General features: G+C 52.5%; 1 protein-coding gene across 1 annotated transcript in view; it reads left to right on the top strand.

The window, feature by feature from the left end:
* The window catches only part of RFT1 (RFT1 homolog), a 36,207-nt gene extending 33,347 nt beyond the window's left edge, over positions 1-2,860 (top strand). The window contains exons 12-13 of the mRNA XM_030307013.2: positions 878-1,127; positions 1,689-2,860. Coding sequence (XP_030162873.1) covers positions 878-1,127; positions 1,689-1,856 — 418 coding nt within the window. The 3' untranslated portion in view covers positions 1,857-2,860. The remainder of the gene's footprint in view (positions 1-877; positions 1,128-1,688) is intronic.
* Positions 2,861-21,930: the final 19,070 nt, after the last annotated feature.

Here is a 21,930-nt window from a genome sequence, read left to right as displayed (position 1 = left end):
TCGCTAGGCAGAAACCAGATGCTGGAGAATTTTGTTCATGACTGTACAAGCCTTTTGGAAGACTACAGCAACTGTTTGCTCTTTGCTAAGACTCAGTTGCCCTTGCTGAGACCTAAAGGTAACTAAGCTCATGCTGCTTGAAGCCAGAGAAGTAGAAGGGCAGCATGGTCCATCCAGTCAGGAATCCAGAGAGCTCTGGTGACATGAAGAGCAGATGGAAGGATGGGGACACTGCAGTGATTCAGGCCTTGCTCCCTGTGTGCATGTCACTTTGGAGGCTGGTCACCTGTTGCAGGTAAAGTCTCCTGGCCAAGGTTACAGGGCTTCTGCATTTCCCAAGGGAAGCAGTATGCGTTTCCCCAAGTTTAGGGCCCAGAGTCAGGTCATTCCTTAAGTAGATTATTCAGCCTCTCTGTGCCTGGTTTCCTTGTCTGTAAAATGCATCGAAGCCTCAGAGCAGGGCCACGTGTGTCACTCACCAACGTATCCCCGCACCCCTCACAGTGCCTGTCTCAGAGTTTGCATTCATATGTAATGATTACCCTGTCATATTCTTTGTGCCTCACATTGAAGACTTGGGCTGAACAGGATTTTTATGTGTTTTGACCACAAAGTGTCAAATCACTTATCCTTAAAAACCATAAACATCTTGAATTACTCATTTTCTCACTCTTCTATTCAGTGGGGGGCCGGGGGGTGGCAGGACAATGACATTTCCATGCTACCCATATAGCATTCATGGTTATGAAAACTAGCTGGGTCATGGCAACTCAGAGGTGCTTTCTGTGATCTCATGTTCACAGCCACTTATTTTGGAGCAATCTTATCTTGGGAGAACGTACCCACTGCCCTGCTTTGCTTGTCTCCCTCTCTGCAGGTACAATTTCACAATGCTGGCCCTATCATCTTCATTCCTGGTGTTATCCTACCTCCTGACCCAGTGGTGTGGCAGTGTGGGTTTCATCTTGGCCAACTGCTTTAACATGGGCATTCGGATCACACAGAGCCTTTGCTTCATCCACCGCTACTACCGAAAGAGCCCTCATAGGCCCCTGGTGGGCTTGTGCCTATCACCGGCCCTCCTCGGAGCATTCGCCCTCAGTGGTGGGATTACTGGTATTTCTGAGGTGAGACTCCCGGCAGCCTTCACACTACATGATTTTGCAAGCTGCCCACTGTCCCTTGCTCTCGGCTCCCCCTTCCTCCTCTTCCTGAATCAGCTGGGCAAGTGCCGTGAAACCTTGGTTTGTGAGCATAATTCATTCCAGAAACATGCTTGTAATCCAAAGCACTCATATATCAAAGCAAATTTTAGGAACCATTGACTCAGTTGTGATCATGTGACATTCAGCATCACATACTACTCGTTTTGCAAGACATCGCTCGTTTATCAAGTTAAAATGTATTAGAAGTGTTTACTCATCTTGCAGAACACTTGCAGAACAAGTTACTCACAATCCAAGGTTCTACTGTATTTGCCACCCCTTCCCCTAAGCCTCTAGGACAGCATCTTATGATAGACGTGGCCAAACAGTGTTATCAGTGGGAACAGAGAAGCCCCTCGGTGTGCGGTTGTCACCCCTTCTTTCTGACCTGAAGATGGAATATTAGGGCCTCCACTTGCCCTGGCTTGCCCCAGAGGAAGGCCGTACGGATGGAGGGGTGATGACCATGCTTTCTTCCCACAGGTGTTGCTCTGCTGTGAGCAGGGCTGGCCAGCCAGGCTGGCGCACATTGCCGTGGGGGCCCTTTGCTTGGGAATGACTGTTGGGACAGCGTTCCTCACAGAGACCAGGCTGATCCACTTTGTTAGGACTCAGTTAGGTGTGTCCAGACTGGCTGACAAAACCTTGTGACCGCAGAGGCGTGGACACCTGTGGCTCCTGGACCAGCCGCGGGGCAGTTTTGTGCAGGTGCAGAAGAGCCCTGCTGGGGGTCTGCGGTGGAGTAGGACTGACCCAGGCAGGTGACACGTCGGAGAGCTGCCGGACTGAACGCCGTCCGTTCGAACCTCCCAACGGGAAGGAGGAGCTCCGCTTCTAAGGGAAGACCAAAAAGCTCTTTTAAAATCAATACGTTATTTTTGTCACCAGTCTGTTCTAATCAGTATTTTTCCCTTTGATTAATGTATTCCTTTCTGCTGTGATTGACCTAAGGTGCCACACACACCAGCAAACTATCTCCTGGACATTATAGTTAACATCCTGGCCCGGAAACAGATGTGGCCACTTGACCCTTCACAGGAACATGGAACTTACTCCGTAAGAGAAGGAAGGAGACCTGATGTTATGCACCAAATTAGAACAGAGATGGCCCTGGAGCTGTGGCTTTCCCCATGTCAGCACTGTGGTCTGGGTTTTTAGAGAGGGAACAACGTTCCTCAATGAGAAACCCAAGAAATGAAAACGCAGAGTCTTTTGGGTCACATTTCCCGGAGTTAGCTAGGAGGAGTCACACACCTCATCTTGGCTGCTGTGCACCCCAGACCACGTGCCTTTCCAGATTCAGTGCAGGCTGGCTCAAGACCCCTGGCTTGGCCACCTGCAAGAAGGCTCTGAGGGAGCGGTGACCTGGTGTGAGCTTCCTTGGCCCCTGAAGGGAGCGCTGCTCTCGCGGAGATTGCACAGATGGCAGCTGAAGCAGAAGTGGGGTATTTTTTTCCTTCAGAATAAAATGGGGTGCTTTCTGTGTGGCAAGCCCCTCCCTCCGGCCCATTGCTTCCAGCACTTCTCAGTAACCCTGAATGCCAGCTTCCGGACAAGAGTGGCAGGCCTGGGGATCTGGTCCTCCAGATGATGGTCTGAGCCCTGCATCCCGCACCCTGCAGCCAGCAGGCAACATCATCAGGCATCGTTCTCAGGTGGCAAAGCATTTTTCTTCTTTCACTAATATATTAATTCCTTTTGGGTATCATTGACACAAACCGTATCCTGGATGGTAATAGTGATAATGGTGATGGTCATAGTGGTCCTGATGTCCCACACTTTCCATTTATACCCAGAAACAGGGCAACTTGTGTCAGGTGGTGGTTTGGCTAAAATGCACCCCTTTAATACACACCCAGGGGCCAAGGACCAAGACCCACAGCACGTGGAGACTAGCGCCAAGCCACTTGGACTTTTTATCTGTTCAAATGCTTTGTGCTAATTGGAAAAGTAGCTAAATGCAAGGTATCATTGACCAGTCAGAGACCCTCCCAAAGCGTGGCCTTGATTATGCTCTTGTAAGGCATGGTCAGGCTAGCTTAGTTAGAACTGATTGTCCCATGGGGTGGGGTGGGCAGCACGCACTGAAGCAGCCCTCCCTCCCTCCGTGTACTTTTATTTACCTCTTGAGTGTACAGAAATCGACCTTTAGGGCTCACAAGTTCCTCTTCTGCTGCCCTTGGCCACCACCCTCTCCCCTGGAACCCTGTTACCCACTGCATGCCCATTTGACCCCAGATTCCAAAAGTGGCCCTTAAACTACCTGCCTCAGAATTGCCTGGTTGCAAGTTAGAAATACAGCTTCCCAGGACCCACTCCAGACCTTTGGAACCATCATGTCTGGGGGCAGGGCACTGGGATCAGCCTTTTTGGCAAACTAAGGTTAGCACACCCCATCGTCCTCACCCGCATCAGGGTTCGGGACCAGTTGTGCACACGTTCACAATGTTCATTCTCTGCTCCAGGAGGAGCTGCTATTGCCTAACAATATTGCCAACTCCCCAGCTCTCGGGAATGGGCCCAGCCAGGTTTCTGCTGTGCTCCCCGGTGTGGAGGCTGTGCCTGACAGCTGGTGCTCTGGTCTCTCATCCCTCACCCCGCACGGTCCACCTGGAACTGCTGTCAGCACAGGGCCGCTGCGGTCAGGGCCAGCTCCTCTGTTGTTGTTCTTTATTTTTTTATTTTTAGTTTATTTATTCTGAGGGAAAACAGAGAAAGCGCAAGCTGGGGAGGAGCAGAGAGAGAGGGAGACAGAGAATCCCAAGCAGGCTCCAAACTGTCCATGCAGAACCTGATGCAGTGCTCGAACTCACAAAACCGTGAGATCACGACCTGAGCTGAAACCAAGAGTCGGTCGCTTACCCTACTGAGCCATCCATCCTGGTGCCCCAGGGCCAGCTCCTCTCGAAAGATGGCCAGCTAGGCCAGCGGTCCAGGGCTCCTTCCCATGTCCTACCTCCCTGTTTATAGGAAAAGTAGTCCCACAGCTGAGTTTTGGGCAAGCGGGTGTGTTCTCACTATGAGCACCTGCCTCCTGGGCTGTCAGCACGTTGGCAGCAGGCCCTCTAGACTCTGCTGACCTCTGCCTCCACCCCCTGGCCACCTCCTGGAAATGTAGTTGGGCCCGAGCGCTGGCTCGAGGGCTTTCCCTTGCTGGTGCCCTAACGCCACACCATGTTTGTGGACATGTGTGCCAAGCTCCCTCACTGTACCTGAGCAGAGTTTCTGGGGGGAACCACACATTTGGCTTTAAGTACCACTCAAAATACAGTGAGGCTGCTTCTCCATGGAAACCAGTCTCTAAAGCACATCCTTTTAGTATATGTGCTGCCGCAACAAGCACGTCCTTTTATGAAACGAAGAAGCCTTTGATGGTGAGAATAACAGTATTCCTTCTGTGCTGCTCTGGCCATGTGCATGTGTCGGTGACTTCAGATTCGGCCATTTGGGTCCCTTGGTGAGGGGATGCTGCTGCCACGCTACTTAACGCTCACTCCTGGCTCTGGAAGTGCCGTGTGGCCACGTGCCAGCCTGCATCCAGCAGGGGGCACACCCTCCCGCCTGTTTCCTGTGGAATTCGATTGTGTTGCTAGTTTCCTGTCAGTCCCCTGATTTTAAAACAAATCCATTCTTTTATTCACATCTTTTCCTTCCACAGAAGAAAAAAATTCAGAAGGACGGTGGGCAGATAGCTGGAGTATGTGAACCACCTTTATTCCTCCTGGGAACTTTTTCTCCTGCAGTGATGCTGTGACTGGCCTGTGGGCCCTAACTCTGAAAGAGGGGCAGTTTCCCAGCCTCTGCAGGGGGATCTTCTGTGTCTGGGACAGAAAGGCCTAGCAGCACGCTCCTCTTCTCCCCTTCCTGCCCCAAGCACCGTTTCCCATCATTTGCCGGGCTTTTCTGTCTCCTGTCTTCTCTGTCTGGCCTGGTCCTTGTCTTGGTCATTTTTAAAAAATTAAGGAGCCATCCTTTGACGGATCAGGACTCCTGTCAGGCAGGTAGGGCAAGTGTGTGATTTTAGACCGTGATTTGGGGGAGTCCTGGGTACCCTCTCACCTTCACATCTTCCTCCATCAGGTGCTTGACCATGTATGTATTTAATTTGGAAATTTGACTTTTGAGCCCATCAGATGCTCTTGTTTTATTTTGCTCTTACTTGCTGTACCTGGGTGAAGTAGCCCTTAATGTAATTATTTTATTTGCTAGTTAACTTTCAGAGAAAGAAGAAAAAAGGTGCTTTATTTGAAGAATTGGAGGGAAAGGAAGATGCGTACTGATTTGCATCATCATCTGACCCCACTTACCATGGCACGATCAGTCCTGTTAGTCAATGTCATTGCTTTTTAACCAGAGTCATCTGGGTACAACATAGTAAAATTGGAAAATTGGGCTCTTAGTGTCATTCAGCCTCCTTTAGGGGCCTAATTAAAAAGGTCTTATAAATTCTTCTTAATGAACAGAAGTGGCTGGGTGCCCCTGTCCCAAAGTGCAGTCAATTCCTTGCCCAGGAACTTCTCCATCACTCCTGGGCAATGCGGCATAGGTGGAAGGGGCTTGGAAGTGTGATGCAGGGAGTTGGGTCTTTCCCCTCATGAGTTAAGTCCTCACCAGAGTCCGTGCACCCAGAACTCCGTGCTAGCCTCTGCAGGCCCCAGCACCCTCTGGAGACCCTCCCCACGGCTTGTGAGACCTAGTACAGTACCCTGTGCCCCCCACTGAACATAAAGGGTGCACAGGTGCACAAGAGCCGTAGTTGGCCAGTTGGCATGCTCTTTTGTTGCTGTGTCAGGTTCCTGAGGAGTTGAGGGCCCCTGGTTGCTGACAACAGGCCCCGAGAACTCGGGAAGGGGGGCTGTGAAGCCCCCTCATCATGAGGCTGGAGGTGAGGCACCAGCGAGCTCCTGGCCCTCTCTGCTTCTCCTGGCTTCCTCCTGGGGTGATTCTCACCTCTCCTGGGGCCCCAGATGGTGGGCAGGGCAGTCGGGTTGGCGGGCGGTGCCAAGGGGAGTCTTCAGAACCAGATGCTGCCTCAGGCTGAGCAGCACTGTCGTTGATGAGACCTTCTTTCTCACCACCTTTTGTCTCCAGCCCCCAGTCCTCTCAGCTGTAACTTCTGTTCCCGATGCCAAGCCCCTGCAGGAAAAAAGGATCCGGCCCAGGTTGTCCATAGCGGGCAGAGGCTGTGGGGCAAGGTCACAGTGAGCCAGGGGATGGGCCGCTCTTGGGGCAGCTGAGCCCCGGTTCAGTCAGCTCTTGCTGGGTAGGGGCTGGGCAGGGTGGCACACTTCATCCAGGGCTGCTCCTTCAGCCTCAGGAGCTGCCTGAGGGCCTGTGATAGAACAGCCGACTTGCAAAGGAATCTCCGCAATCACCGTTGATTTGTCTCGTTTCCTCCCTCCCTCCAAAATGTAAATGTGTCCCAAAGTTATGACCCCGTTGGCTACACTGTCTCAGTGTTGCCCTGGCCTGACAAGTGCATTTGGCAGAGGCCGCCTGGTTCACAGTGCCAGGTGGGAAAGGGGCCCGGAAAACTGACACCTCTTGGTCCTTGCCTCTCTTCTGCACCACCCTGTCACAAAGTGGGGCCTTGGAGCAGGGCTCTGATTCCGTTAGAGCAGGCAGTGAGCAGGGACTGATTAAGACACGACTGCATTAGTCACATTGGACATGACAGCTGAGCAGCATGTTTCTGGTTCATGTCTGGGAGACCCTGACACCCTTTTCAATTATGTGGAAGTAATAGTGTGTGGCTTCCACACGGCCATGTCTGGCGAGGAGGAGGCGGTCTGGAAGGAAAGCGTGACTCACTGAGGGCAGCGCTGGTTTGTTCCCGGCTCACCTACCCCACGCTCACTTCTTTGCACTCGCTTTTGTAAATCACAAAAGGTGACACAAGGGCAGAATGGCATACAGGGTACCAGAGGGCCTCTTCCAGATGGCCTTTTCGTTTCCACCCTGTCCCCAGGAGAACTATGACACAATTCCGGTGACACAGGAGCCTCCATCCTTTCGACAGGTGCGTGAACCCCTCAGCGCTGGTTAACTCCAGCCTCCCCGGTCTCAGAGCACATTCTTGTCCAGCCTTCATCAGAGCCTCCCGTGGCCATGCAGGGAGAACCATGAAAACAGGAAAAGCGAGACTGTAGCCATGACAGACATGGGAATGTTTTCCTCCACACGTAATCCCAACCAAACTAGGGAATGTTGCTAAAATAGCTTTCCGTTTCCCCTAGGGCATTAACACAACAATTTTATGAACAAACCAGATGAACAGAGCGCATTTTTAATGTTCTGAACCACAGCTCAAGATTCCTTTCTTCCTTCTGTAGCTCATGAGATCCCTGAGTGGCATCTTTCCAATGACAAAAGAATGCTCTGGCAGGTGTGCAGATGTCAGGCTGTGGGGGGTCAATAGAAGGGACAGAGCTCCTTTCCATTTTTTCTTTTGTATCCATGAGTAAAATCATGTGGCTCCCTGGCTCCCCAGCGGGGCTGATGGCATGATGCCCAGGCACACTGGCGACTTGTCCTCGCCTCCTCGGCTCTCCTGCAGCAAACCTGCAAACACAGGGCTGAGAGCCAGGCTCTGGGCGGCAGGACCCCAGAGGCGTCCTGCCTGCGGTGTTTCTTCCATCTGCGGGGTCACTGAGGAAACCCACTTGCATCCATGTCTGCCTTCGGAAGCACACAAGCAGGGTTTTGTTTTGTTTTTGTTTTAATGTTTACTTATTTTTGAGAGAGACACAGATAGACAGAGCATGAACAGGGAAGGGGCAGAGAAAGGGAGACACAGAATCCGAAGCAGGCTCCAGGCTCAGAGCTGTCAGCACAGAGCCCAACGAGGGGCTCAAACTCACAAGCTGTGAGATCATGACCTGAGCCGAAATCGGATGCTCAACTGACTGAGCCACCCAGGCGCCCCAGGGTTTTGTTTTTTAAATGGCACTTGGTGGTGAACACATGCCGTCAATTATACGCCAGCCTGGCTGCCCTTTCCTCACTCACTGGGTGACCTTGAACAAGTCTCCCCCACTCGGCCAATTATGGAGCACTGAGCGCGTGCCAGGTACTGGGTGACCACACACTTGGTATGTGTTAGCAGTTAGACCTTCAAGCTGCCCCATCTGTCATCTGCATGTTACAGGTGAGAAAGCTGAGGCACAGAGATGTGGCTTGATTTGCTCCTTGGCCACCCAGCTAGGAAGAAGGTGACAAGGGGAGCCTGGGTGGCTCAGTTAAGTGTCTGACTTCGGCTCAGGTCATGATCTCATGGTTTGTGGGTTTGAGCCCCATGTCAGCCTGCTTTGGATTCTGTGTCTCCCTCTCTCTCTCTCTCTCTCTCTGCCCCTCCCCTGCTCACACTCTGTCTCAAAGATAAACATTTTTTTAAAAATTAAAAAAAAGAAGAAGGTGGCAGAACTGGGGTCGACCCTGTGTGCCTGCTTCCTGAGCCCTGCCCTGGACCCCAGCCCTTCCTCCCTGATGCGGGCCCGGTGTGATCTGTGGAGGTAAGGCCTGGGCCTGAGCAGGTGCAGGCGCTGTCCTGCTCCTGTTCCAGCAGGGGCAGCGCTGATTTTATTCGTTTTGCAATTTGAGGGTTAGTTTAAGAGTTTGCTTGACAGAAAAATTCTTTTTGTTAGAAAACAAAACAAAATAAATCCTGAAATCCACAGGGTTTGATGTTTGAAAGCTCTGACCTTCTAGGGCTCGTTTTCCCCTGCAACTCCTCCCCTGCCTCAGCCTTCGTTTCTCTTAAAGAATGCAAGGTCACTGCTTTGCACAGCCATTAGCATTAGCTTGAATAAGAAATATCTGGAAGAGGGGCGCCTGGGTGGCGCAGTCGGTTAAGCGTCCGACTTCAGCCAGGTCACGATCTCGCGGTCCGTGAGTTCGAGCCCCGCGTCAGGCTCTGGGCTGATGGCTCGGAGCCTGGAGCCTGTTTCCGATTCTGTGTCTCCCTCTCTCTCTGCCCCTCCCCCGTTCATGCTCTGTCTCTCTCTGTCCCAAAAAAAATAAATGTTGAAAAAAAAATTAAAAAAAAAAAAAAGAAATATCTGGAAGAAATAAATCTGGCCAAAAAATGATGTTAAGTTACAAAGAAAAAGCTCTCTGAAGCCCACGGCCCCTGTCTATGAACGTCCTTGACCCCAGGTGACGCCACCAAGGAGTGGGAGGGCGGCTGGCTTTGGGACTCCCAGGCCACTTCCTTACCAGGAGATCTTGCTCTCTGTCATCTGTCACTAGGCACCCCGCAGGGCCCAGGGGGCGTGTAAGAACAGAGGCAGCTCTGAGAGCTGTGGGAAACACCCCGCAGCAAGTCTTCCTAAACACCTCGTGGTCCTGTCTTTCTTTTCTGCTCTCCATCCCTTGGCCAGGTTCACTCTCTGGACACCCACCCACATCCGTGCCCACCCAGGCTCCACTCTCCCACCCTGTGGACCCAACTCAAAGGCCTATTTCTGGATGAGCTAGCAGAGGAGAGAGAAGCACAGGCATTACACCCGCGGAGTTCACTGCTTTTCCTTGGCTCTGTCACCCACGAAAGGCATTGACCCAGAATGCACGGTATTATAAACACAGTCCCCGTCCCTTTCCTCGGCTCCTGCCCTGGCTGATGGGAAGGGCGCCCTGGGGAACCCAGCTGCTGTCCACATCTGTCCAGCCTCCAACCCTCACACCTCTCCTCTCCTCCCCGGCTACTGGGCGTTTGCCCCGGTCAGGCTCAGTTGCCTATGCTTCTGACCTTCCAGGCTGCTCTGTCCCCATCCCATGCCTTTCCCTTTCTTCCGACAGCCCTGTTTTCCTTCTACCTCTAGAATGAGGAAGGTGGTTTTTGGTGGGGATCCCAGAGAGGGGCCTGGAGGCAGACCCAGCCCCACTTCAAACTGTGTGACCTTGAGCAAGGCAGTTTCCCTTTGAGTCTCCGTTTACTCGTCTAAAAATGGGCATAAGACCACTTGCCTCATAGGGTGTGGCAAGAAATAAAGGAGAGGCTGCAGAGGGTGCCCAGCACCAGCCTAGTGTTTGCCCTGTGAGTGGAATAAGTCTGCCAAACAGCGTTAGTGAGGAACTGTGGCCCTGGGAGCATTTGTTTCACCCCTACCTGCTTCCTCTTCCCCATCGAACCCCAGTCCACAGAAGCTATGTGCCTGTGGTTGAGTCCTTTCTTCCTTAAATAGAAACCTTTCTTTCTCCTTTCCTTGAAGGCAAAGCTACAACTGAAGAGGAAATGAAAGCCCCTTCTCAGCCCAGCTTGCCTGGAGGGGCTTACAGGGGTGAGATATGGGTCAGGGAGACTGCGCAGAACCAGGCCCTAGGGCCCCGGAATCTCGGTGAACTCTGGTAGCCAGGCCCAGAGAGGCAAAGCCACAGCTTCCGGGGAAGCCCAGCCTGAGCGACTCCCCAGAACAAGAGGGGATGCTTCAGAAGCTTGTTAAATGATTTTCAGCCATTTCAGAAATTGTTTAGATTTCCCTGCAGCCTTAGATTAAAGCAGAAAGAAAAAGGGCCCTTGGCGATAGAGGAGAACGTGGCTTTGTCCCAGGAGGGCCAGCCGCTGTCAGCAGCTCCCGAAGAAGACGGAAAGGCCTGAATTGGTCCTGCCACGTGGGTGGGCGGCCGTGGCTCTGGCTCCCACAGCCTCAGCTTTAGGCCCAGGCCGTGGCACCCCTACACGGCCTCACTCACCAGTTTGCCAGTGCCCTCACCTTGAACCCACTCATCATGGCTGATCTAAAACCTGTTGAATTCTTCCTCCTCACCCTAAAAAAAGACCACAAAAAACAAGCACTATCTCTGCAATCAGCCCATCTGATTTAACCTCTGTAAACTCCATGTTTGTTCCTTGTGGTTCCCTGGCTGGACTGGGAGGAGGGTGCCAGGTGCAGATCAGCTGGCTTTCTCCTTCCAGAAGCAGCCCGGGAGAAAGAGAAAGGCCAATTGTTGGGGGTACCCATCGGGTGCTGTCTTGAGTACTACTGTTAAGGTGGGTTTCCTAAGAAGGGACAGGTGTTCTGGCCACAGTTAGGACTTGTAGACAGCCCGAAGGCACCAGACGTGTCTGATCCTTGGGGAAGGAGTAAGGCTGTTGACATTCAGTATCTGGGTCATATCTGAGTGGCAGGGGTCCATCAGGCCTTCCTTTTGCTCCTCTTGTTCCTCTTGCTCCTCCTTAAAGAACTGTGACTTGGGTGTGCCTGGTTGTGACTCACACAGCCCACTGCCCCAGGCCCCCCATTCCCATCAGCCTCTGTGGGCCATTCCTCCAACCTCTGCCAGGGCTCCCGTTGCCTTCGCAGCCTGGGAGATGTTTTGGCCCTGGGACCGGCTGCTGATCCAGATGGCCAACAGAACCAGAGAGCCTGAGAATCACATTCTAACTCCAGCCCCGCCTTTGTCTCTTCGTAAGATCCTGGGGGTTGACTTGACCTCTTCTCCATCTCCAGAAGGTTCTAATCCCTGCCCTGTTGTTCTGGGGCCATCATGGGAAAAGTCCCCGTGCAGCATTTCTCGGGGGCTGGCGTGGTGAGCCGGAGAGCAAGTGTGCCTGTGTGCTCCAAGGCTGAAGCAGGGAAGTAGACCAGAGTCAGATGTCTGCATGCACTTTTTCCTGTTAGCGAATGATTTTACGGGCACCTGGGTGGCTCAGTCAGTTAAGCATCCGACTCTTGATTTCAGCTCAGGTCACGATCTCACAGATCGTGGGTTCGAGTCCCACATCAGGCTCTGTGCTGACAGTGTGGGGCCTGCTTGGGATTCTCTCTCTCTGTCTCTATCCCTCTCCTGCTCACGCTCTCTCTCCCTCTCTCTCTAATTAAAAAAAAATTTTTAAATGATTTTATCTCCTGATACTGTTATGTATGTTATATATTTTGTAATATTACATTATAAATTATAAATTATGCCAGGGCAGCCCTGTAGACAGTTAAAAAGACAACATCCTGTCCGTGGTCTCTTCACTTCGCATGTGGTGCACTCACCTTGCCCTGCTTATGTTGCCGTCTGCAATGCTCTTCCTCACCTCCTGGTGTACAATTTAAGGCTGCCTGCAGTTTTTTGCTGTTATAAACTGTATGATAGTGACTATCCTGACGTGGAGACCTCTAAGTATCGGGCCTTCTTCTGCATTTTGCCTGCAGATTAGCCATGATAGCCACTTGCTATAGCAGAGCAGGTCACTGTCTCGGCACTAATCTGGGCCCAGAAGCCTGGGACGGAGAGAAGACTGCCGGGGCCAAGCCAAGGTCATGACTGACCGGCCAGAGAGCCCCGGGCTCAGGACCTGCTGGCCAGTGGGCCGAATCCCTCCTTTCACTTGGGTTCCATGTCTGGAAAGGACTACACATGATGCCAGGCACCCAGCAATGGTGAACATTAACTGTGGTGTCACGACAGCCTGTCACTCGGTCATTCAACCAACAACTGCCGAGGCCAGGAAAACCCTGGAGGAGCAGCGGGCCTTGCCGTCCCTGGTGACCGCAGCCAGCGACCGGGACCCGAGACTTCAGCCTCCACTGGATCCTCAGCCGCAGACAGAAGGGTGCGGCAGGCTCGTTGCGGGCAGTGTGCGTCTGTCCGAAGGCATTGCTTCCCAAAAAGTGTCAGGGAAGTCACTGATGCCCCAGCTCTCCTTTGTTTCAGATGACTAATCAGCCTGGATACATGGAGGACTTGGGGACAAAAGCCACCGGTAAGGAGAAAGGAGGCAGAACAGTCTGGGAAGGCATCTCTGCTTGCTGCTCCCGCTTTACCCCCGGGATGATGTGCCTTCCATGGGCTAGTGGCTTTGGACTTTGTCTCCCCACCCAGAGGCATGGCATGCATCCCTTTAGGCTCGTGGCCCATTTTTGCAGCCTTTGTGGGTGCTTGGTGAGCCGCCCGGCCCATAGATTGAGTCCCTGGTGTTGACAAGGTCACCCCAAGCTCTCGTGCCTTTGGCCACAGACCTGAGCACCATGCTGTCTCCTGACTCTGCGACCCTGGGTGGTTACTCGCTCTCGGGCCTCAGCCTGCTCTCTATCTAAACCCTATCTGTTTTTATTTTCAATTTTTCTTTTTTTTTTTTTTAATGTTTATTTATTTTTGAGAGACAGAGTGCAAGGAGTGGGGAGGGGCAGAGAGAGAGAGGAAGACACAGAATCTGAAGCAGGCTCCAGGCTCTGAGCTGTCAGCACGGAGCCTGAGGCGGGGCTCGAATTCATGAACCACGAGATCATGACCTGAGCCGAAGTCGGACACTTAACTGACTGAGCCACCCAGGCACCCCTTCAATTTTTCTTTTGATCAAAAATAATACACGTCCAAATTTTTAAATGTGGAACAATACTACAAGGCTAATAGCCCCACACTGGCAGGTTCTGCCCCCACCCCAAGGTCCCCTCTCCTTTCAGTTCTGCTGGCCATTTCTTCTTCTGTTTCCCTTCTTATTTCTCAATTTGCTCATATTGCTATTGAGAGAGAAGGTGGGGGGGGAAGGGGAGCATGAGTGGGGGAGGGGCAGAGAGAGGAGCACAGAGGATCCAAAGCAGGCTCTGCACTGATAGCAGAAAGCCCAGTGCGGGGCTCGAATTCACAAACCGTGAGATCATGACCTCAGCCAAAGTTGGACGTTTAACTGACTGAGCCACCCAGGCACCCCCTATGTTGCTATTTCTTTTTTTTTTTTTTTTCAACGTTTATTTATTTTTGGGACAGAGAGAGACAGAGCATGAACGGGGGAGGGGCAGAGAGAGAGGGAGACAGAATCAGAAACAGGCTCCGAGCCATCAGCCCAGAGCCTGATGCGGGGCTCGAACTCACGGAGTGCGAGATCGTGACCTGGCTGAAGTCGGACGCTTAACCGACTGCGCCACCCAGGCGCCCCTTTCTTTTTTTTTTTTTTTTTTTTCCCAACGTTTATTTATTTTTGGGACAGAGAGAGACAGAGCATGAATGGGGGATATGTTGCTATTTCTTGATTTTCCCCCTTTAGAATATAGCCTCCATAGTATGGGGCCTCATAGTAGGAGCTCTGACAGCCACTTCTCCATACACTTCCCTCCCATCCTCCCAACGTCACAATCTGGGGCAAATTGATATTCAGTGTTTATGTGTCTAAAACTATGTAAACATTGTTCTCTGCTAAACCAAGTAGTACACTATTTCCTTTTGCTAGAATCCATTGTTTTTCCTCAAGCTATTAATTATCTCTTTTTTTCCATTTGCTGCTTCTTTCTGTGTGTGTGTGTTTTATGCTTCCCCTACCAAATCAGAAAACTCTGAGCAAACACCATAAAGCTCTTATCAATGTGACTAAGCCCTGCAGTCTGGTAGATTCCATGTTCTCCCCAGAGACGTTGCTCCATGCCCTCACTATCCCACCCATGGGCCCTTCTTCCCTGGAGGGAAAATACTGAGGCTGAGACATGTTGGGGGACATTGCCAGACAGCCTAGAGGTAGTAGGATCAGGTGGACCTGGGGGCCTAGACCAGAAGAGAGCCTCGAGCTGCCACAGCCCAGCAGGGTGGTGGCTCTGTCAGTGGAACCTCGCAGAGGGTTTAACGTGCAGCCCTGCGGAGGGCTGAGTGCGGAGGGCAGAGGCAGGTCCCGCTGCTCATCCCGAACGGCCCTTCCCAGGACATTGCCCTGTACCTTCCGTCCTTATCCCCGGGCAGACTTGACCACAGGCTAGGCCACTCCTTTCTCTGACCACCCTATGGTTACCTTCCCTTAGATACGCGAAACCAGGCCGCATCCAACTGCCAGGCTGAAACCGTGAAGAGTCGTGGCTCTGTAACAGCGGCCAGGGATTCAGCATGAACAAGGTGGGCCTTCCCAGCCCTGGGGGCAGCTGGCACCCAGGGTAGGAGGTAACCACTGACAGCTCAAGCCCTCTGGAGAGAAGGACCCATCCGTGCACGTGATGCCCCCACCCAACCACCCTGCATGCCTCCCAGGGCCACCAGTGCCCTCCTCATCCCAGACAGGGCCATTCTTTCCCACCCCCCAGGTCTCCCTCATCGGAGGCCTGATCTCTGACCCACTCCCCACCTTTGCTGGGCAGAGTGGCTAAGGTCAGCTCTGTGGAAAGCGTGGAGGTTAAGGTCATTCTGGGGGCCCGCGGGCCCACTCGTCCAGTTGTTCACATAAAGGCAACTCCCAGCCGTGGCTTTCCAAGTCCCTAAAAGCAGCACACATCCCTGACGGGGACAGAGAGAGCCTCCTGAGTCCAGAGCTCTTGCCAGAAACCCATTGTCTGGGGCCACTGTCGGCCACTGTCCAGCTTACCTCAGAGGCTACACACCAGATGCTGTCCGTGTGATTGAGCAGGTGGGAAGCCAGATCTCAGGGGGTCTGCCACTGGGCCAGGACCACCCCAGGGGCACAGGAAGCAGTGCTCGGCACATCTCCCCTGCTTCAGCCATCAGGAAACAAGGAGTGGGTGTCAGAGGCACTTGGGAAATTGAAGATGCATAGATCTCTCCAAGCAGCCACATGCTTTCGAAACAGACAACTCACTAGGATTTAATCTGCAACTCAGATTCAATCTGCTAAGTAGAAAAGAAGGTGTGTGGTTGTCATGGCAACACCAAATTGCCCGGGACTGGTTGATCTCTAAGGTGGGGAAGGGAGGGGAGCAGAGCGAAGTCTCTGTCTCCCTGGCGGGGATGTGCTGGGGGATGGGGGCCAGGCTGGACACACCTGCATTCTTCCCATCACCCCAGCTCAGGACTGAGGGCCTGAGCCTTGCGGTGTGGCACAAAGGGGGCTGGCCAGCTCAGGGCACTCACTCTGGGGTCTGGGCTCAGGCATAGGTGTTCCAGCCCCACCACACAGCACCTTGGACTTGGAGCCCCCTGCTCCTCCCGACCCCCCGGCCTGGGCCTTCCTGCCAGGGCTTGCACCCACAGGCCTGCTCACGGATGGCACATCCCCTGTGTCCAGTCTGAATGATCAAGGGAACAGCAGCCTCACCCAGAGAGTGCCAACCACAGCCGCACGGAGGAGGATATGGGGCTGATCCTTCCCGTAACAAGCACACCATGCTGCCAGCCTGGCTTTTTCTTCCCACCAAGAACAAAATGGAGCCAGCCCAATGGGTTGCCAATGTGGTCCATGCCAACCTGGGTTCAGGCCTGGGTGGGGGTGAGTGGTAGAGGAAGGAGAGGGCTGTTCCAGTGGAGGAGTTAAGCACCAGAACCTTCCTACCCTGAGGCCCACCTTATCACTGGTCGGCCTCTGACCATCCAGTGCCCTTAGGATGAGGTCCTGACCCTCAGCTGGCCTCGAAGGCCCTGCTGATAGCTACATGTCATTTTTGTGGTTGCAGGGCCTGGCCATAGGAGGGGCTCAACGAACACTTAATGCGTGAATGAATGAGTGGATGGATGCATGGATGTGTGAGGACTGGGAGGAGAGGAAATGAGAGGCCAGGTTGGGGTGAGTAGCTGGTGTGAAGGCCTCAAACACGAGGCTGAGAGGGGGCTGTTTGTCAGGCCCCCCATCCCCCAGCTTCTGTCCTAGTCCTGGAGAAGCTCCCACTTTCCAGAGGGACCATTGGGGTCCCTGGCAGATGTGGCCTTGTCATTTGATCCCCGCTCAGAGAGACAGGGACCCTAGGGCCCCATCCCCCAAAGCCTCGCTCACCTGGCCCCTGGTGGGGCCTGCCTCCTGGGACCCTGCAGACATGACTGTTTTTGCTGCACAGTCTGTGAGTCCTCCCTCTTGTTCAATTAGTGCTAATTGGGAACAGGAAGTCAGGGGCGGGGGGCACTCTGATGTCCTTGGCAGAACCTAGAGGCTTCCTGGAACAGGCCCTTCCCCAGAGCTACGGGGTCTCCTGTGGGACCCAAATGAGATTATACCGAACCACATGTGCACAGAGTCCTTCTGTCCAGGGGGCTTGGGGTGTCCCGGCCACCTCCTAGCCATGGTGCCAGCTGCCCCCAGGGATGGGCAGGCCCGCCCACCCTTGTTCGTGCTGAATCTTGTGCCTGGCAAGATCCACTAACTCTTCAGTTTCAGACTCTAGAAACGAAGGGTAGAAGGACGCAGGGCCTGGCATGGAGGGGCTGGGGGTCTCCTGAAGCTGAGGTCCCAGCCTCAGCCCATGGCTCAGTAAAGGCAAGCAAGGCTTGTCTGCTCAGGCACACACTCTTGCCTCCCTGGAGAGGTGGGACTTCCCCTTAGATTCCCCTCCTCCCCATGTCCCTTGCCCCCTTTCTCTTGGGGCGGAGATGGGGGTGTCCAGAGGCAAAGCACATTTTGTGTCAAGCTCTAGGCTAAGTTCTCAACTCCAGTGATACTTCCCCCTGCTACAGGCACTGGTCACAGCCTGATGACAGAGGCTACAGTCAGGGAAGACCCCACGCCAGCCTGGGCAAGACACATTCCCCATTCCAGAGCTAAGGCTCTCCTACCCCCCTGGAGTGCTTGTGTTGACCATCTGTGAGTGCCCTCATGCTGGGCACAGGCAGGCATCCCTCATAGCGGACTCAGACCCTGTCACCCTAGGACCATTCAGGGCCTCAGGCTAGGGGGCTCATATCTGGAAGCAGGGCTCTCAGGGCTCAAAGGAGCCCAGAGATGAAGATTCCTGGGTGCTGGCTCTAGGGACCAGCTCAGTTTCCATCTCTATGAAATGGGCTTGTTCCTGTGCAGCAAATAGGCACTAGAGAAGGCAGAGGGGGAAGTGGGCTCCTATGAGGCCCAGGAGCTGGGGAGAGGTCCGGCCACCAGTGGCCACTAGAGGGCAGAACCTTCCCATGTGTTTCCTCCAGAAGGCTAGCAAGCAGGTGAGCCGGGCTGAAGGGAAACAATGGTGCTGCGGGCCCCTGGATGCAGATGCCCTATGCTACAGGGACGCTCTTAGGCTCCAGGGGAGCCTGGGATGCTGGCCAGAAGTCCACCTGGGGCCCGAGACCCCACAAAACCGCCCTATGCCTTTAGACTTTCACTTCTGGGGTGGGGGTGTCCGTTCCTGAGACTGCCCAGTCTCCTCTTCTTAGAACATCGGCAGGCGAGGAGCAATTAGAACAGGCCCTCCAGCCTCCTCTGGGTACATTAAGGAAACAGAGGCAGGGAAGGATTCACCTGACTGCATCCTGACATTTGGGTTGGGGTAGACATTTCCTGGGAGCTGACCATGAGCCGGGCAGCCACACGGTAACTCCCTGTGTCAGTGCTGTTAGAATCACCCTGCTTTTGCAGATGAGGAAACTGAGGCTCAGAGAAGTTTTCATTTGCCTGAGCAAGGGTGGTACCCAGGTTCCAGCCCAGGCAGGGTAACGGCAGAGCCTCTGTTCGAGCCACCACACGGTTTTGATCACACACCCTCCTGTAACCCTCCTGACATGAGTATGTGTCTGCATGCCACAGGGCCCCTAGTAGCTATGGCAGGAATGGGGTGCCTCTCCCAGCCTGAGGCCTCTTGCTCTTGCCCTCATCTGGACCTGGCCAACAGCGAGGCCAAGGAGCACTGCCTCTGGGGCACATGCTCCATGAGGATGCTCCCCCTCCACTCCCCTGGGCGAGAAGCTTCTCCATGCTCTGACCACTTCTCATTTAGGCCCACTTGGTGCTAGGGGGAAGTGGGTGCTGATTAAGAGAACCAATGGCAGGGGCGCCCGGGTGGCTCAGTCGGTTAAGCGGCCGACTTCGGCTCAGGTCACGATCTCACGGTCCGTGAGTTCGAGCCCCGCGTCGGGCTCTGTGCTGACAGCTCAGAGCCTGGAGCCTGTTTCAGATTCTGTGTCTCCCTCTCTCTGACCCTCCCCCATTCATGCTTTGTCTCTCTCTGTCTCAAAAATAAACGTTAAAAAAAAAAATTAAGAGAACCAATGGCAGATTGCTGACCTCATGAGGCCGTGCCTGCAGCCACGGAGATCAAGGACCAGCTTTGAGCCCTCTGCTTGGCCTAGCTCCTTCAACCAAGCTTGGTGCTCTCTGACCAGGGCAGGGGATGAGTAGTTCCTGGCTCAGGCAGCCCCACCTCTGCCCTGTGACAGAGAGGGAGAAGCCCTCAAGCCCTGGAGCAGCTGGGCATCAGAGCCCTAGTGACAGCCCAGGCAGTTGGAGGCTGATCCCGGCTGTCCCGATACTGCCAGGGAGCACTGGAGATCCAGGGTGGCTTGGGGGCCTGTTCGTGGAGCTGTTGTTGTGTTGTGGTCCATAAAGGGCTCATGAGGTTGATTGGAATGGAGACCCCAACTTGGCTGTTGGGTTGGAGTTCAGGGCCCTGTCAAGGGCTGGGGTCCGATGGGGAGGTAGCCCTGAAACCAGATCTTTCTCTACAGCCCAGACTGGTCCCTGGTGTGTTAAAACCATGAGCATCAGGCAGGCCTGGGAGGGTAACTCTACTGGCAGTACAAACAAGGGCAGAGAGGAACCTTGCCCTCCAGCCAAGTATCTGGAGAATAAACCCTTCAGACTGCAGAGTGCACCCCCATTAGTGCAAGGGTCCTCTCAGCGGCTTCGGGGCCCACAGACGAGGATACCCTGGCTCAGTCTTCACCAACCTTTTGCCAATAGCTTCTTCGTGGGTCTCCTCAGCTTCAGTTTTTTCTTTTTCTTTCTTATTTTCAGCTTTCAAAAAAAATTATTTTAACTTCTAAAAGTAATTATTTAGTTTTTATTATATAAAAAAATACATGAACACATCCTCATTTTAAAAATGTAATACACAGGGCGCCTGGGTGGCTCAGTCGGTTGAACATCCGACTCTTGATTTCTGCTCGTCATGACCTCACAGTCGTGAGACTGAGCCCCACATCGGGCTCTGTGCTGACAGGGCAGAGCCTGCTTGGGATTCTCTCTCTGCCCCTCCCCTGGACGCTCTTTCTCTCTCCCTAAAAAAAAAAAAAAAGGAGGGCACCTGGGTGGCGCAGTCGGTTAAGCGTCCGACTTCAGCCAGGTCACGATCTCGCGGTCCGTGAGTTCGAGCCCCGCGTCGGGCTCTGGGCTGATGGCTCAGAGCCTGGAGCCTGTTTCCAATTCTGTGTCTCCCTCTCTCTCTGCCCCTCTCCCGTTCATGCTCTGTCTCTCTCTGTCCCAAAAATAAATAAACGTTGGAAAAAAAAAAAAAAGGAAAAATGCATATGCATTGTGATAATCAAGATAATCAATACATCCATCACTTCACGTAGTTACCTTTTTTGTGTGCATATGGTGAGAACTTAGGATCCACTTTCTTCCAAAGTTCAAGTACACAGTATGGTATTGTTACCTACAGTCACCATATTGCACACTAGATCTCCAGAACCCATTCATCTTGCATAACTGAAACTTTGTACACCTTGATCAATGACTCCCGATATAGCCCTCCCCCCAGACCCTGGTGACCAGTCTCCTTGCTTCTGTGAGTTTGACTATTTTAGATTTCACATACAAGTGAGATCATACAGTATTTGTTTTTCTGTGTCTGGCTTAATTCACTTGGCATAATGCCCTCCAGGTCCATCCATGTCTCCACTGGCAGAATTTCTTTCTTTTTTAGAGCTGTATAATATTCCCGTATATGTGTGTACATTTTCTGTATCCATTTATCCATTGATGGGCACTTAGGTTGCTTCCATGTCTTGGCTATTGTGAATAATGCTGCATCAAACCTGGAGTATAGATGTCTCTTTAAGATCCCGATTTCAATTTCTGTGGATAAATAAGCACAAGTGGTGTTGCTGGGTCACACGGTAGTTCTACTTTTAATTGTATGAGGAACCTCCATACTGTTTTCCATATTTTGCATTCCCAGCAACAATGTACCAAGGTTCTCTTTCCTCCATGTGCTAACCAACACTTAGCTTTTTATTGTTGTTTTTGTTGTTGTTAAATAATAGCCATCCTAATAGGTGCGAGGTGATATCTCATTGTGGTTTTGATTAGTGATGGTGAGCACTTTTGCATATGCCTGTTGGCTATTTGTCATCTGTATGTCTTCTCTGGAAAAATGTTTATTCAGTTCTTTTGCCCATTTCATAATCAAGTAATTTATTTTTGTTTTTGCTTTTGAGGTGTCCAAGTTCCTTCTATATTTTGGATATTAACCCCTTGTCAGATACAAGGTTTGCAAACATTTTCTCCCATTCTGTAGGTTGTCTCTTCTTTTTAAGTTTTTTTTTTAATGTTTATTTATTTATTTTGAGAGAGAGACAGAGAGCGTGAGCAGGGGAGGGGCAGAGACAGAGAAAGAGAACTCCAAGCAGGCTCTGCACTGTCAGCACAGAACCTGACCCGGAGCTCGATCCCATGATCCATGAACCTGAGCCCAAATCAAGAGTCAGATGCTCAACCAACTGAGCCACCCAGGTGCCCCTCTAGGTTGCCTTTTCATTTTGCTGACTCGTCTTTTCTAATTTAGTGATCACTTTTATTTCCTCTTCTATAAAGAGTCTGTTTAAAATTTTTTAAGTTTTATTTTTTATCTTTAAGAGAGAGAGAGAGAGAGAGAGAGAGAGAGCGCGTGCACGCGCGCAAGTGGGGGAGGGGCAGAGAGAGAGGGAGACAGAGAAACCCAACCAGGCTCCCTACTGTCAGCACGAAGCCAGTTGTGGGGCTCGAACTCAGAAACCGGGAGATCATCACCTGAGCTGAAACCAAGAGTCAGATGCTTAACTGACTGAGCCACTCAGGCACCCCAAGAGTCTGTTCATATCCTTGGTCCATTCCCCACTATGTGTTTATTTTTTTCTTATTGATTTGTAGCACTATGCATTAGGGGTTTTAATCCTTTGTTACACATATGGCAGG

The sequence above is a fragment of the Lynx canadensis genome, chromosome A2 (genome assembly GCF_007474595.2).
Source record: "Lynx canadensis isolate LIC74 chromosome A2, mLynCan4.pri.v2, whole genome shotgun sequence".
NCBI lineage: Eukaryota > Metazoa > Chordata > Mammalia > Carnivora > Felidae > Lynx > Lynx canadensis.
This window is presented reverse-complemented; position numbering and strand designations above follow the sequence as displayed.